The 16,209-nt window shown below is 33.4% G+C and overlaps 1 protein-coding gene across 7 annotated transcripts in view; it reads right to left on the reverse strand.

Annotated features, from left to right (window-relative positions):
• LOC106624572 (uncharacterized) overlaps window positions 1-16,209 on the reverse strand; it is a 363,928-nt gene that overhangs the window by 226,282 nt on the left and 121,437 nt on the right. For 6 of the 7 annotated variants that reach the window (XM_070108943.1, XM_070108940.1, XM_070108962.1 and 3 more), the window contains exons 2-3: window positions 8,496-8,719; window positions 6,424-7,018 (exon numbers count right to left, since the gene is read on the reverse strand). In XM_070108943.1, the coding sequence (XP_069965044.1) occupies window positions 6,424-6,547 (124 nt within the window). In that variant the 5' untranslated portion in view covers window positions 6,548-7,018; window positions 8,496-8,719. The remainder of the gene's footprint in view (window positions 1-6,423; window positions 7,019-8,495; window positions 8,720-16,209) is intronic. The other variant, XM_070108938.1, reaches the window with a different exon arrangement.

The raw sequence follows: 16,209 nt of genomic DNA on the forward strand, positions 1-16,209 counted from the left end.
ACATGAGAATTACTCTAAACTTATAATGATTTTTTTTTTCTTAAATCGAGGACTGATAATAAAATATTAGTAACAAAATTATAGGAGAAAAATTAGGTATGTATTAATGTAATTAATGCACAAAGTTTTATATCGTTAAAATATAAGTTTAAGTGTAAGTCCATGTTATATATCATAATTAGTAAGCCAGTAAGTCACAAGTTATGAGTCGTATGTTACACTTCATTAGTCAGTAGTAATGAGTGATGAATCTTAAGTCTATGTCTAAGTATAAGCCTAAGTCTAAGTCTAAGCTTAAGTGTAAGTCTAAGTTTATGTCTAAGTCTAAAACTATATCTATGTCTAAGTCTAAGTAAAAGTCTAAGTCTAAGTTTAAGTCTAAGTCTAATCTAAATCTAAGTATAAGTCTAAGTCTAAGTATAAGTCTAAGTCTAAGCTTAAGTTTAATCTAAATCTAAGTCTAAGCCTAAGTTTAAATATATGTCTAAGTCTAAATCTAAGCCCCCTAAATCTTAATCTAGGTCTAAGACTAAGTTTTGGTATAGTATATAGTATATATTAAGTCTAAGTTTATGTTTAAGTCTAAATCTAAGTCCAAGCCAAAGTCTAAGTCTAAATCTAGGTCTTGGTCTAAGGCTAAGCATAAGTACGGGTTTAGTTACAAAGAAATGCTTACAATGCTCTAATTTTTGATAACACTTTACCGAATCATTTACACTTAAAACACCGATACTCAAAAGAACGATGTTTCCATTTGACAGTTATGAAATGGGTTTTGTAACCTATTTCTAACTTTTTGAAACCCTTTGCTCCTATAAAAATTTTACTATTACAGCGTTACCTAGTACAACACTATTCTGAATATCTTAAACATAGATATGTACATATGTATATGTACAGTATAACGTACAGTGACGGTTGAAATACCAACAATCCCAAATTAAGGTCTGTTTAGAACCCTAGAAGTTCTCAACATCTTCCTAAATCGATGATGTCGCTGATCTTGAGAAAAGACCACAAACAAAATTACTCCAAAGTCTTATCTCGTGGATTTCTGTTAAACGAGTCAATAATGCCGAATATCGATGTATCAGAGTACCCTTCAACTGCTCAAAACACAAAAGAAGGTCACAAATATTATGAAGCGCAAACAAATCAAGTAGAATTGTGTAATGATATTACAATTGAAATGTTGCAAGCTGCATTGCACGAAAATGCAACAAAGTAATGTAGCCATAAAATCATTAACTATATATGGTATTTATAAGTTTACTGTTATCCTAATGGAATACAAGCTTATTCGGTTTAAGTCAAAATCATGTTAATTTAATTTTTACAATCGATTATGGAAAATGTCAAATTGCGATAAAAGTCGCTCGAAGTTTTAAAAAGGATTCTTATAGAATGGAACGTACGTGGCGAGTGAAAATGGCAGGCATTCAAAGTGAGGGTTTAGTGGGTGAGAGGCTTACAGCGAAGGAAAGTATTCGTGAATAAAGCATTTTAAATAAAAAAATTTTAATTCAAAAAACGAAAAATAATATATTTTTATATGTGTATTTGACCATAGTTATGTATGTACATCTATTAGGGCGGGTCGAAAAAGTCAAATGTATTTTCGCTTGGTACTCTGAAAAATTGGTTGATAGACACCTCTAAAAAACGCTCTCGGAGTACGAGTTCTTAATTGAACTTATTATTTGAAAACATATCTCGTTTTGTGGATTGAATACTCTTCAAAAAGGGTCCAACACGATATTTTCGTAAACCAAACCGTTTAAAAAATATTAACGGTTGAAATTTGAATAAAACAAACTTTTTTTTTTATGAACTTTATAACTCAATGAAAAAGAATCATTTTAAATTGCAAAACTCACAGCCCTGTAGGAAATTTTCAGCTCCACAAAAATGGGCTGTATAATTTTTCGACTACGTTACGCTTTTACCACCTATTAATCGTCAGACATCAATACCGAAACAAGTCTGTCATTTCTGTCCGTAAGTCCATGCCAGCGATAACTTAAGTAAAAATTCAGATATATTGATGGCACAAGGTACATATTTTCCTTGGCAAAAAAGAAAGTACAAGTTCGTAGATGGGAGTAATCGGAGCACTGCCACGCCAACCAAACACAATTCAACGAAAACTTGTAAAATGCTATAACTACAATGGAAAATGGGCGTAGCACTGCCCATATTTAGGCGAAAACACATATCTCGGGATCTGCTCTACCAATTTCAACAAAATTTGACACATAACATTATCGGATAGCAACCAGGCCTTCTTTCCATATAACAACGTTTTAGATTCCATCCGATTCTTTCAGTTTCCAGAATACAAATCAAGTGCCAATGTATGCATGGAGATAAAACTTTTCGCAAATAGTGCTTATAGCATATGCGCCATCTAATGGTCAAAAATTGACAAAATCGGATATGGACCCCAGTTAATATTGCGAAAAAATCCTTTCCTGATAATACCACGCACTAGATCAAATATGAGCAAAATCGGATCAATAGCTCCTGATAGTGTTAATATAAAGTTTTGTCAAAGCCTTAAAGTAAGTCTCCGACTTTCATCCTAGCAGCCTAGCAGTTACACCCGAACTTAGCTCTTCTTTACTTGTTCTATCTGTTAAGAGCTCATACTTCGAGCGCCTTTCTTAGAGGTGTCTATCAATACATTTTTCAGAGTACAAGCGACAAAAAAAACCTTATTTTTTCGACCCACCCTAATGTACATACTAGATTTGAGCTCAATTTGAAGCCTTCAGCTAAAAAGCGTTTCTAAAACTGGTTGTAATGGTAATTATACTCTCGCAACCTGTTGCTACAGAGTATTTTGTTCACCTAACGGTTTTTTGTATCACCTAAAACTAATCGAGTTAGATATAGGGTTATATATATATAAATGATCAGGATGAAGAGACGAGTTGAAATCCGGGTGACTGTCTGTCCGTCCGTCCGTCCGTCCGTGCAAGCTATAACTTGAGTAAAAATTGAGATATCTTTATGAAACTTGGTAGACATGTTTCTTGGTACCGTGAGACGGTTGGTATTGCAGATGGGCGTAATCGGACCACTGCCACGCCCACAAAACTACAAGACTGTTATTTGGTACACAGGATCACATTAGGGAGGGGCATCTGCAGTTAGAACTTTTTTTTAAAAAGTGGGCGTGGTCCCGCCTCTAATAGGTTTAATGTGCATATCTCCTAAACCGCTAATGCTATAATAACAAACTTCACTAGAAGCAAATGCTTTTAGCACTTCTATTGACGGTGTGAAAATAGTTGAAATCGGGTGGCAACTCCGCCCACTCCCCATATAACGGTACTGTTAAAAACTACTAAAAGCGCAATAAATCAAGCACTAAACACGCCAGAGACATTAAATTTTATCTTCCACTATGCATATCAAGCAACAATGATTATATCGGAGTAAAACTTTGCGTGAATAATGCAATTAAAGTATGCCACCTTGCGGCCAAAAATTGTCTAAATCGAACCAAAACTGTTCAAGGCCCTAAGTACTAAATATGTGGACCCCAGTGCCTATAGTTGACCTTCTACCGAAAATATCAGTCAATCCACAAAGAAATCTCAAACGAGTATACCATTTGACTTTGCGAGAGTATAAAATGTTTGGTTACATCCGAACTTAGCCCTTCCTTACTTGTTTTTATTTAAAATTTTTTATTCTGAGTATTTACTATATAATTTAAAACTTGCGGTATAGCATATGGGAAAAATATTGAAAAAGAGAAAGGAAACTTTTTTTGGAACGTTGCCACATTTAAAAGACACCAAAAAAAGAAGCTCCTTGTTTACGCGATTTTTAAAGTAAAGAATTAATAAAATAAATTTTAATGGTAGATCAATAAATGAGTGCATGGAAAGCGTATGTAGATTACTGAAATATAATAATAACTACAATTTATATTCGGCAGATACAAAAAAAAATAATAATTCAAAACAATTTTTGCGTTGGAAACTACATGAAAAGCCTTCAATGCCATCAAACAGCAAATGCACCGTAAAATAAATCAAAAGTAGTCACATTTAACCGCAATCCAAATTAATGTCTGTCAATTTGCGTCATGTTGCAAATTGCATTATATCCGTTTTTATGCATCACAATCACATTATTGCACTCGAGGCGCCGTACTCAATTCCACCAAGAGAAATGTGGGGATGAAATGAATGGAGGGAAGAATACTGACAAAACTGCGAAATCAATAACGTGTTGCATATGAACATACATATATACAGAAACACTGTTATACTCTCGTGGAAAATAATGCAATCAATATGAAAATATAGGAGTAAGGAGGAGTACGGGTTGAACTCGCTGAGCTTTCAGATAGTAATCGCAGCTAAGAATATTTGAAAGTTCTGAGGTGTCTGTCAGCATCTAGACTAGTAATCACCGATTCTTAAGCCTTTTTATAAATTGTTATTCTCTTATTTTAGGGACGCTTATATCGAGGTAAATAGAAATATCGCATTGCGTATTCTTTAATATTAAAAAGACTTCGGTGAAATAGCGAATTTGCTTTTCACCAAATAATGTCTCTCTTTCGTATCAGATTTGACACACCAAGAAATTTCCGGAACTGATATATCAGGTCCAAAGTGCATTAAACTTATACACTTTATCTTCAGTCCGACTTTGCCACTTCTGTGGTTTTATATCCGAGTAGTTCTCTTTCTCTCTTACTTTCTATCTCTCTGCTCTCAGCTCTCTGTATCTGCATCACCATCTCTCTCCATCTTCATCTCTTACCCATTAGTAGCCCGTCATCAAAGCTTCCACATCGAAACCTCACTTTCTTTCACTTCAATTGTAAATATAATTAAACAGTTAATGCGAGAAAAGTCGCCTTCATTATCTTTGTTGCATTGAATATTTGTGGCGTGAAATGTTGCTGGCGTAAATTGCTATAAACTCATTTATTAATTAGTCAGTACGTACCGCGCGCAGTCAAAGTTAGTGAGCGAGAAATGTCGAAACGAAGAAACAACAGAGAAATAACGAATGAAGGTTTATATATTCATATAAAGCTATATGATGACTCACCTATTATATAAAATACCATTGAGAAAGAAATTGTTAGGTGATCGATTTTTAACTAGGAATTACACAATAATCAAAGGAACGGAATATCAATAGATCTATATTGGTTTGCTCTGACAAACCACCGAAAACATTTCTCACACAGTTTAGAAAATACACGAATATTTAAGATACATATATCTGACATGGAGCTGACTCTCAAGAATATTTGTTTTGATTACATTTGGCTGGAAAATGGGGGAGAGTTTTGTTAAGAAAATGCTAGAGATATCTAATAACATTGTGCTGGTGCTTTGCGATCCTAGCATTGGCAAAGTTATGATGTGTAATACTCGGTATTTGTTATAGAATGTCAAAGTTTATGTATATAATACCATAGTTTTTTAATAAAGGTAACGAAACAATAAGCCTGAAGTTTTTGTTATTTTAATCCAAAAATAGTTTCAAATTAAGTTCAAAATACAATTGGCAGTTTGGATAATTCAATTATGGATTACTTAGATTCTACCAGATGATAGTTTAGTACATATATGCAATGTAGATCATATAGGCTGAAATGTGGCCAAGCAGGCGCATCAGATTTTTTTCAATATTTGCAAAATTTTCAAAGATCATAATTAATGTAAGAAATTCTCGAAGGCTTTGTCAGCAGATGTGCTTGATTAAAAAAATATTTTGCTAACAATAATACAAATAAATAAGCTGAAGAAGAGTAAGACACGATAATCTGAAACCATGGAAAATTATCTGACTTTGAAATAATTATTAAAGAACAAAGCCAAGAATTGGTATTTCTTATAAGAAAATTAACTACGAAGAAGATGTGGATTAAGAAATAAAAATAAAAATAAAATATGTACTATACTCTCTCAAAAGTAGCTGATAGAAAAATAACAACAAATGCTACCAACAGGTTTAAGTCTCAAAAGACTTTTATTGACATAAGAAATTCTGGTTGGAAGCGAAAAGCAATGACAAAGTAATTATTTCAGCAACAAACACATGCACACCATATAGAGGGAGACATACAAATATAGAGATTAACATCTAGTATACAATGAAAAAATGTGCCCATTTGTCTACCGTGTGCTTTCCGTGGGTGCATGCAACAGCAAGCGTAGCAATGTGGCACATTCTAAAAGTCTGACAACACGTCGCCAATGGTGGCATGAGGCAGATATACTAGATGATAACTGTGCTTGTATGAACATGTGTACGTGGCAATTTATTGCAAGTATGCAAAACCAACAAAAAAAACTGCTTACAACAAGAAAGTAAATGCGAAAATTAGTCTCATAAAAAAAAAAGAATAAAAGCAACAAAAAGGAAAATTGATGTTTCACTTACCTTTCAAGCAAATGATGATGACTAACGCCAATATGAGCTTTAGCGGCCGTGGCAAGTGATGCTGATGTTGATGCCGTCGCTCTTGCATGCCACATTGATGTGGTAGCCTGTCGCGTTGAAACATTTCTGTGGTTGTGGAAGTGTTTGCTTTTATTGTGTGATATTTTTGGTTCGTGTTGTTGGTTTTGTTGTTTTGCTGAATAATATATTAATTTAACCGCTGTTTTTCGCCTTCGTTGTGTTGTGAAACTTTTTTCTTTTTCATTAAACTTCTTTTTTGATTTGCCGTTGATTTATGCTCTTATGCCCTCACAAGTCACAATTTATGTTTTATAGTCGCATTTCTCATTTGTTCATTCTGCATTTATATATTTTTAATTTTTTTTATCAATTTTGGTTAGGGAAGTGCAGATACTTCAGGCTCTATTTGCATAGATTACTTTTGCTAATATTTGTATTTTTATTAAAATCATAAAAAAAAAATTTTTTATATCATAAAAAAAAGACTCAAAATTGACATTGACTTTTTATGTTTGAAAATGTTTGCTTTTTCATTTCAAAATTATGAATTTCATCTGGTGCAATCACGTAAATGCTGAAATGACATTTAAAAAGTCGTTAAAGAGGCTCAACGAAGTTTAAAAAAATTTAAAAGTAAAAAAAAAATTAAGTCGAATCTTAAATTCTCTTAATATAAAAGCCCTATTTTTGCTCAATCATCGAAGATAATAATATGTAGATGATAATATCCAAATCAGTTTAATTGCTGCTTATATATGAGGACTAGAAAAATCTATGGAAGAATCCATTAAATTTTGGCACCAAAGCACCTTGTTTTCCAGTATATGTAGGTATATGCCTACTTAACTTCATTGTGATAAATCTTACAATAACTAAATAATTATTAACTCGTCAACAGGAAAGCATCAACTTTTATTTTATATCGAATGAAATTAGTTAGGACTAGTAGGCCTATATATGGCGTAACAGCTGGCTAGTATAACCTATACCGAATGACAACTTGCTAGCCAAACTTTCTTACCAAAACTGGCTGAGATATCTCTCGTCTGATATATATTGTAAATAAAAGTCCACAAAAAATTCGGAAAATAATATACTATTTTCATGCTAAGAACTGGGGGATCCCAGGGTCAAAGCCTATATACTAGACCTACCACTATAGCATATAACTGACATACAAACTGAACAATCGGAATTAAGTGCTTGTATGGAAGAGTTATTATTTAAGACACTAATGCAATCTCCGAAGAAATTGTTCAGATCAGATAACTATAGCATATAGCATCATACAAACTGAGCAATCAGAGCCAATTTTTTGTAAGGAATCTTTTGTATTTGTGAAGGGTATTATAGCTTCGGTACAACCAAACTAACGTTGTGTTTTTTTGTTTTTTTGGTAATTTAAGTTTTTGGACCAAATTAAGACGCTGACTGAGAGGCCTTTTTCCGAAAACAACTTTTATTAAACAAATAAAGCATAAAAGTGAGTAAATTATGTTCTCTTAAGTAAAAAATAAGAGCAAATATGTAAGAAGCATAATAAATATAAATATTAAATAGCGTCAATTATGCATTTGGCAACTAAAAACTTTAGTTGTTTAGTGTTTTTGCTCATTTCATTCAGTTACTAATCGTCTAGTGCTGGCACTCATTAATTATGGTCTCATTAGAAGTACACTTCAGTGAAATTAATTAATGCTTTTACTTCCGCGCTTGCTATACTGCCATGTCCTTCAACTTGAGCGTCAATTTTGTTCGAATTCGTTGTGCTTTTGGTGTTCTTTTTCCAACACAAGCTTCTACATAAATGTGCAATAATTTTATGAAATATTTCTTTTTCTTTCTTTTTATCGAAACTTTGAAACTTTTAGTTTTTGTTTCGGTATTTCCCATATTTTCTATGTAAATCTGCTTTGTCTTGTGTTGATTTATGATGTTATTATTGTTTTTTATTTTGTTTGTTTTTGTTTTTGTCAACATATATGTATTTAATATGGATTTATTGGCATTGCTTGCACTTTCTTTGTTAGCTCCAATAGCTGCTAGCTCACCGTGATGCAGTGTTTTCTTTTGGCACACTCAGAGGTTATGCTTCACGCTGGTTTTCTTCAAAGCGTTCTCGCATGCTACACACACATACATATACACATTTCGACTTTGGCGCGTGTGCATTTTGTTACTCAAAGTTGTTGTTATTTCTTGCTTGCTTTTTAAAGAATTTCATTGCTTGGCACGCACATTTTTCCATTATTAAAATGCAATCCATTGGAAAATTCTGCAATTATATGAGAAGCAAAAAATTTATGTGAGTAAAAGATTGCCGGATCAATTGAGGCGTGTATGTATTTTTATTGTAAAACATTTTTTTGCAAATTTGTAAAGAAATTGCTTTAGATAAAATATGAATTTGATTTTATAATGAAGAAATATTTTTAGCCTATTCTTTTCGTTTGACCTCTTTGTGGTAGTTTGATTTCAAAAATCTTAATAATAATAAAGTTTTGATAAACTTACAGACATAATACTCAACTATTTACACTGAATAGCTCCTTCCAAGAGAGTTTATTTTTGTTAAATATTTTTAAAATATTGTAAAAAACGCATCAAAAGAACTTTGTTACACCCAGATAGAGCTGCTCATTTATCGGAACTGTCGATATCAGAGCACTATAGCATATTGCCGGCATACCAACTGAAGCATCAAATTCAAGTACTTGCATGGCAAACTTTTTCATTTCATTAAATTCAGATATATTCACAAAATTTGGGTTAGATAATTATCCAATAAGTATAATCTCCGAAAAAACTATGCATATCGGACTGCTATAGCATATAACCACTATACAAACTGTACGTTCAAAATCGAGTTCTTGTATGATGTATTTTGTTTTTGTTAAGGGTATTTTAGCTTCGCCGCAACCGAAGTTAAATTTGCTTACTAAATTTGCAAAAATGTAGTGGAGTAGAAGCATTAGCAGTGTCTTTATACTGCACAGTTTTAACAAAATGTTTAAGAAGCCTGAAAACAATGCCCAAAAGAGTAGCTTTAGAATAAAAAAATTAAATCACTAATCATCTCTTATCTCAAAAAAATTAATGAATTTACGTAACAAGGATAAAACATATACATTGCGCTCATATTAGTTTCATCTCAATATATTTTTTAAGCTTAAATTAAGACCACGTATATGAGTGAAACAAAAACTTTTTATGGAGCTACAGGATAGCAACTGTTTTGTATTCTAGGTATATATATCCTCTAAATTGAATTGTCTTTTGAAAACATCTGAGGAGTACTCGTTATTTATTTTATGGAAAAATTCGAATGTGACACCTATTTTGCCTCTATGGGGCTTAATTGAACATATTTCTTGGATAATTTGGTAAGTTCAATTTGGAGTTCAAGTTCAATGCTCTATAGATTATTATATCTTTCGGCAATGTGAAACACAAATAATCTTATTATGAAATTTATTTAATTATTATTTATTTTATGAAAGATATTACTTAATATGGCTAAACATAAAGTATTTCGAGCAATTGAAACATTTATTGTATTAAAGGAGCTTCTAATAAGGTAAATAACGTTGCAGTGATAACATTTGGAGCCTTGAACTTCACTGTTCAACTAATAAATCCAGGTACCATTTGAAAAAAAGCTATTGCGCCTAAATGTATGTTAGATATTTTCATAAATAACATCTCTGTTATTTTTATTTTTTTTAATATATTGAAATCTTTCACCGTTCAAGCAATTTTTTATCCCGCAAATTTCTAAAAAATGATACCATATTATTTTTAATTAATAAGTCATTATTTTTAAGTAGAATACTTTTTGTAAAAACACTTATTTAGGTAAAATATACTATAGAACTATTAGCTTGCCTGTAAGCCAAATATTTTGTACGTGAAAAATTACAAATATTAAATACAGTTGTGCGAATTACGAAAATGTTGCCTACATGCAGGCTTAAAGCAGAAGATTCAACTTTCGTCTGCAATTAAAACTACCACTAAACCTGGGTGCAGCGTATTTCGAAAAAAAACAATTATTTATTATATAATTTTTAACAAACTTTCTAAAGTAAGTAAATAAAAATCATTTATAAAAAATGTCTATTCTGATTATGATTAACTAATCCAAAGGATATTAAAAATTTTAAGAGCTGTCTGGAATATGTAGCACCGCACCCATTCAGAATACCACAAAAGTACACTTAAATTAAAAAGGAAATTTCAAAACTCCTTCTAGCAATAGTTAAACTGCACTTAATCATTAAAATCATGAAAGAAATAAATAAATTGCTCATTTACGGAAAACTCTTTCGAGCGGCTCGCACAGCGGCTGCCAGCACCTGCACTTCACTAGCGCATTACTCATACGCACCGGTGTGCCAAATGCGACTTTAATTGCGCCGACTACGTTAGCTCGTTCGCTGCCCTGCCACAGAGACACTCAACATTATTACTCGAAAGCCAACTAAGGTACTCATTTACTTAGCAAAGGAAATATATCATGAAAATGAAATGAAAATGACAAAAACAAAAAAAAAAAAAAAAACTAAAACAAAGCTCTAAAAATGGGTAGGCAAAGGACAAGCGCGGGTGGGAGCGAGAGCAAATGAATGAGTGAGTGTTAAGTACACTTGTGTCGCATTGTGGCGCATTCATTTGCACAAGCCCGGCCCACCGCTTGCTGCTGCTGCTGTTGCATGACTTTTGCTGCCATACTTCAGTGTTGTACGCCACTTTGTCGCCGTTGAGATTGCCCTTGCCACTGCTGACTCGCCTGCCGTCCGTCTGTGCATAGGTATGCATTTGTAAGTACGGTTGTTCATCTTAATTTCTTTCATATTAAAATGGAAAATTTTGTAAAAGTACCGGGAAACAGTAATGCTGCAAAATGTGCAGTTGCGCGATGATGAAGTTGGTAGAAACGGGGGGATCAAATAAAATTTACCACTTTCAACGGGAGCGAGACCTAGCGAAAATTACACTAAACGTTGCATGCAAGTTTTCTTCGCATAACTAAGCCATAGTCGTTCGTGGCATGCACACTTCGTGCAACTTCAGCAATTTAAGGAGTGGTTGCGCTGATGGCAAGTTGCAGTTATGCAACGATTTTCCAATTTTCCGCAACAAAAGTACACGTCATTGTTCTGCGCACTCGTGGGCACGTTCGTCACTTAGCTTTTGTATGGGTAAATAGTACATAGTATGTGTGCATGTGTGTATGTGTATACCGTAAAATTGTCATGCACTTGTTGTTGTAATGCAAAATTGTTGCCACATGCAACGCCTGCTGCATATTAATGTTGCTGATATTTCGCAAGCCCCCGTGTTGGTGTTGAAATGTCGCCTGCGGGTGTGTGTGCAGGTGTGTTGCACGTACAACATTTGCAAAAATTTTAGCTTTTACCTAACAAATGCCTACTAAGGCTATTATTTAGCGTCAGCAGCATTTATTGCTTTTTTTGTGTGGTTGTGTGTATGTTTCACATAGCAAGTACATAAGTACACACAGAAAAATTCACAAAATCTCTGAAGAATTCTTAATTTTTTACGAAACAAAGTTTGTGCCGTAATTTGCTGCGAAAATGGCTTAAACAAAGTACCTAAAAGTATGCAACAAAATATACAAGCGGTGTGCATAAAAGTAGAGCGCCTGCATATATGCAACGCGTGACTCTTTTTCGAATAAAATAAAATTCAGCTATAACTAAACGAACTTTTTATTTTTTAAAACAATTTATCAGTTTTTAGCAATACTTGTAAAGCAGAAGGAGACTATTTTAAAGAAAATTAATTGATTTTGCCGATAAAACCATTTGTTACATACTTTGGAACGCACCTTGTAATAGTTTACTTAAACATATTAGGCAATGTTAAATGCGACTTTTATTAAGCAAAACCCTCCAATTTCGTTACTAAAAATTTATTTCGTGTGTATATTAAGCTGTATGACGGCGTTGAGTTTTATAGAATTCTTTTACTTTTACGCCACCTTTAGATGCCACACTTAGCTTTGAATGTAGTCAAGTTGTTCATAGCTGAGTTAAGTTGCCAGTCGTAATGATTCCCAATGTAATGGCTTTCTTTTTTATTGCTTCCACAATTCGTTTAGAAAAGTCACGCAAATGGACTTGTTTGCCGGCACAGACTTTCAACTTTTCAAGGCGGGCAAAGGAAAAAGCTTAAAAAAAATATAGTTATGCAGTTAAGTAATGCCAAGAAAAGAGAAAAGTCCAGGTGTTTTCTTCTTTCTTTAATTTAATTTCTTTATAAATATGCTTAAAATGCTTGCAACTTATTCTTCGTTCTAATAACTTTTTGAAGGAGTAGAGTATAGAGGTAAAGGTGTCGGCAAAATGGAGACAGAGAAACTTTCTCAACTCTAAAAGATGGCATTTGTTATTCTACATAGCAGCGTTACCAATAGCAAGCCCCTCTAATTTGAAATCATCGCTAGTCCTACTTTATAAACTGTGTGAATTTGAACATTATTATTAGATTAAAAAAATCGACGAAAAATAACAGCATGACACTGTTTATTTCTCATGTGTTTTTCTTAGAGAAATCTTCTTTGTACGTGTAGTGTAAAATTATTTTCTGTGTTCACTTTCAAAATTTGTTGCTTGAAATTTAGTACGGATAACGTGGCATATTTGTAAAGTAGTGGAGACATTGCTGAAATAAGTATTTATAAAAGTCTACAATAGTTGAGAAAACTGACTGAACGTTTACAAAATAAAGTCAATCTGTCTCTGGTCTTTTTTTCTCAGAATGCTCATGGAAACTTAAAACTCATGACCGCGAAATATTTTTCCCTTTCATAAGTGCAAAGAAAAGACGGATTTCAGAAATGCTTTCGCCTTAAAAAATTATGGGACAATTTTAACACGTATATTTAAATTAAATTATGGATAATACAAAAATAAAAGGGCAAGGACTGACGCCTGCAACAATTTAACGGTGGTTTCTTTTGTGCTCATTATTTGTAATTATAAGTGTCGTGTCGCATACACACTGCCACTTGCACCACTTGACAGTTATTTATGCCTTAAGTGTCATATGCCACAACCACTTGCTGTCGGTCCTTTCATTTATGTACCATACCAGCATTCACTGTCTGTATGCTGTACGTAGAGCACACATGGTTGCACATCTACAAATATGTATATGTATATATATATATATGTATGTGTTTGTAAAGGTGTAATTGCATGTTGTTTGCTGCTTTGCAACAAATGTAAAGGAAACACAAATAATATGAAAAAATAATCGAAAAGGCACATTTGTCGTGTTAATTGCTTTCAAGTCCTTCTGACTTCCAGCTTCGCACCCAGTGCAAGCAGCACACGTGCCTACTCTCACACGTTCGCTTATCGGTTTTCGCGTGCTTGCCTTTCGCGCAGTTCTGCCACTTCTTGTTTACCGGCATTTCTTAAGTTTAAATTTATTTTTATTTATATTTTTTCATTCTTTTTTGTGATTGTTGTGTGCTTATACTTTCTTTTTTTACGCTTTGATCTGCGACCATTTTCGTTTGCAAAGTAAAATTAACGTTTAAGTGGAAACAAGCGGAAGCTAAGAAGTGCGAGAGGATGTATGTGTATGTATGAGTGCAATGTGTTGCTGGGTATTTGTGTAAAGAAAGTGCATTGAGTGCCAGCGGAGAGTGTTCGTGTTTGAAAAGTGCGCCCGCTTTCATACTATTAATGTGATAGCACCACATACATACCCATACATATGTACGAGTATATAACGCAGTCATAATTTCAAAGTTTGCTTAGAAATATTTGCGAACACAAGCAATAATTAGTCATGTGCTAAATAAAAGCAGTGTACAAAGGAATATGAGACCGGACGTAAATGAAGTTTTCAACTTCAATATCGTATTGAGGACGACGGTATCTCACATACCACCAACTCTTCGCGCATTCGAACCAAATATAAACTTACAGAAAATCGATATGCTTGCAAAATTTAACGGTAGACCTGAAGTTCCGGATAAACCAAGAACCTGAAAGATGTGCGCACTAAAGTTAGCAGTTTTTGATCAACTTTCGAAAAGAAACTTTGAAAAAGCTAGCCATGAGTTCCATTAACCTAAGAACCGCCTAGAATAGCTAAGAATTCGTTTGTCAGTTGAAGTCAAGAAGGACACTTTCTATTACTCTTCTGGCAAAGATGTACACTGAGCACGTACCAGTACTTTTATAAGATGATAAAAGTCTTTTTAAGATGTTTCTGGATCTTTCTAAGAATGTGAAATAGTAACTAAAAAACTATAGTTCCCATTAGAGTCGGCAAGTGGGAGTTTTTGACAACCAAATGACAAGAAGTTTTCTAAAAAAAAACTGTCAGTTAAATCGATAAGAGCTGCTAAAGAAAGGTTTGAGCCGTGAACTTGTTGCAGAAGTTGAAAATTGTTGTCCGAACAAAGTGATTTCTTGCGTAGTCCATTCTTGCGTAGCTATCTGGAAAGGACACTCTCCACGATGTGTGATATGTTTCTATGCAATAGTGAGCGTACGGAAGTATGGGATCATTAAACACTTATTGTAATACAGAGATGAGCTTCAGTTTTAAGGTTGAACATTTGAAAATTGGTCGACAAATGAATGCATCTTAAGCTTTCGAACATCTGCGGGATTTTTATTAGAAACGGTTTTCTAATAAACGCAATCTGCAGTTTTACGTAGTCTACAATGTAGTGATTAGCCACCTTAAATTATAAATACTTTTTTAATGGCATCTCAATTTTTCCCAACATAACTGCATACAATTCTATATATTATCACCCATTCTTATGTTCATCCCCTAGCCCGCAAGAGATTTTTCGCTCAAGGGCTATATGTACATATATGTCTAACTCAATTGCGATTGTGACTTGCAATTGCCGCAGTTTTGAATTCGCACAACACTTGCCACATAACACTGCTGTTAGGTATCGACTTCCGGTAATTAACGAGTTCAACAATTTATGGAAATGAAAAGTATGAGCATAGCGAGCACACTCATTGACGTACAAGTAGGAGTACTTAGATATTTGCTTTTCAATCTTGTTTGGAAATACTTTTCATTTTTACCATTTCCGTTACTTTTCGAGTTCTTGTTAAGTTTAATGGCATGTCGGCACGAGCAGTTTCTTTTTCATTATTTATATGCCAGTTTATTGCTTCGCCTACAGTGTTTATAGCTTTATTTATAGAACTATTGTACATACAAAGTTGAAGGGTAGTGGAAAATATATAAAAAGCGGTAAAGCAATTCATACAAAATTTTTTTATTTGAACTGTTGTAAGTGAATCTAATACAGCAGAGTTAGTTCAAAAGGATTTTGGTGCGAAGTTAGTCAAATAAAATGATGTATTTCTAATAATTTTGCTTTACAGCGTGCACATAATAAATAATAATCTCGAATTTAGTAAAATATTGCTCTTTGAGAGTATTCGGATACAATTTTATTTTATATTTTAAAGTTAAAACTGGATAATCTCTTAAGCCGTGGTGTTTGAACTGTAATGTGACTCTTCGTTTAGAAAACATTATTTACAAAATGATAGTAAAAAAGCTAACTGCATGGCAGAATCACATCCAGCTCATGTTAAATTTTTGGTGTCGTAGTTCAACCTTATTTTCGGAAAAACACAGTAATACTATAAAGTAGCTAGGCACTTGAAACAAAAAATTAAATAAACCTCTAGATAGAGCAAAACATATTATTTCTCAAACTTTGCGGTTACAACTTGATTAGAGCAA

The sequence above is a fragment of the Bactrocera oleae genome, chromosome 2 (assembly GCF_042242935.1).
Source record: "Bactrocera oleae isolate idBacOlea1 chromosome 2, idBacOlea1, whole genome shotgun sequence".
Taxonomy (NCBI): Eukaryota; Metazoa; Arthropoda; class Insecta; order Diptera; family Tephritidae; genus Bactrocera; species Bactrocera oleae.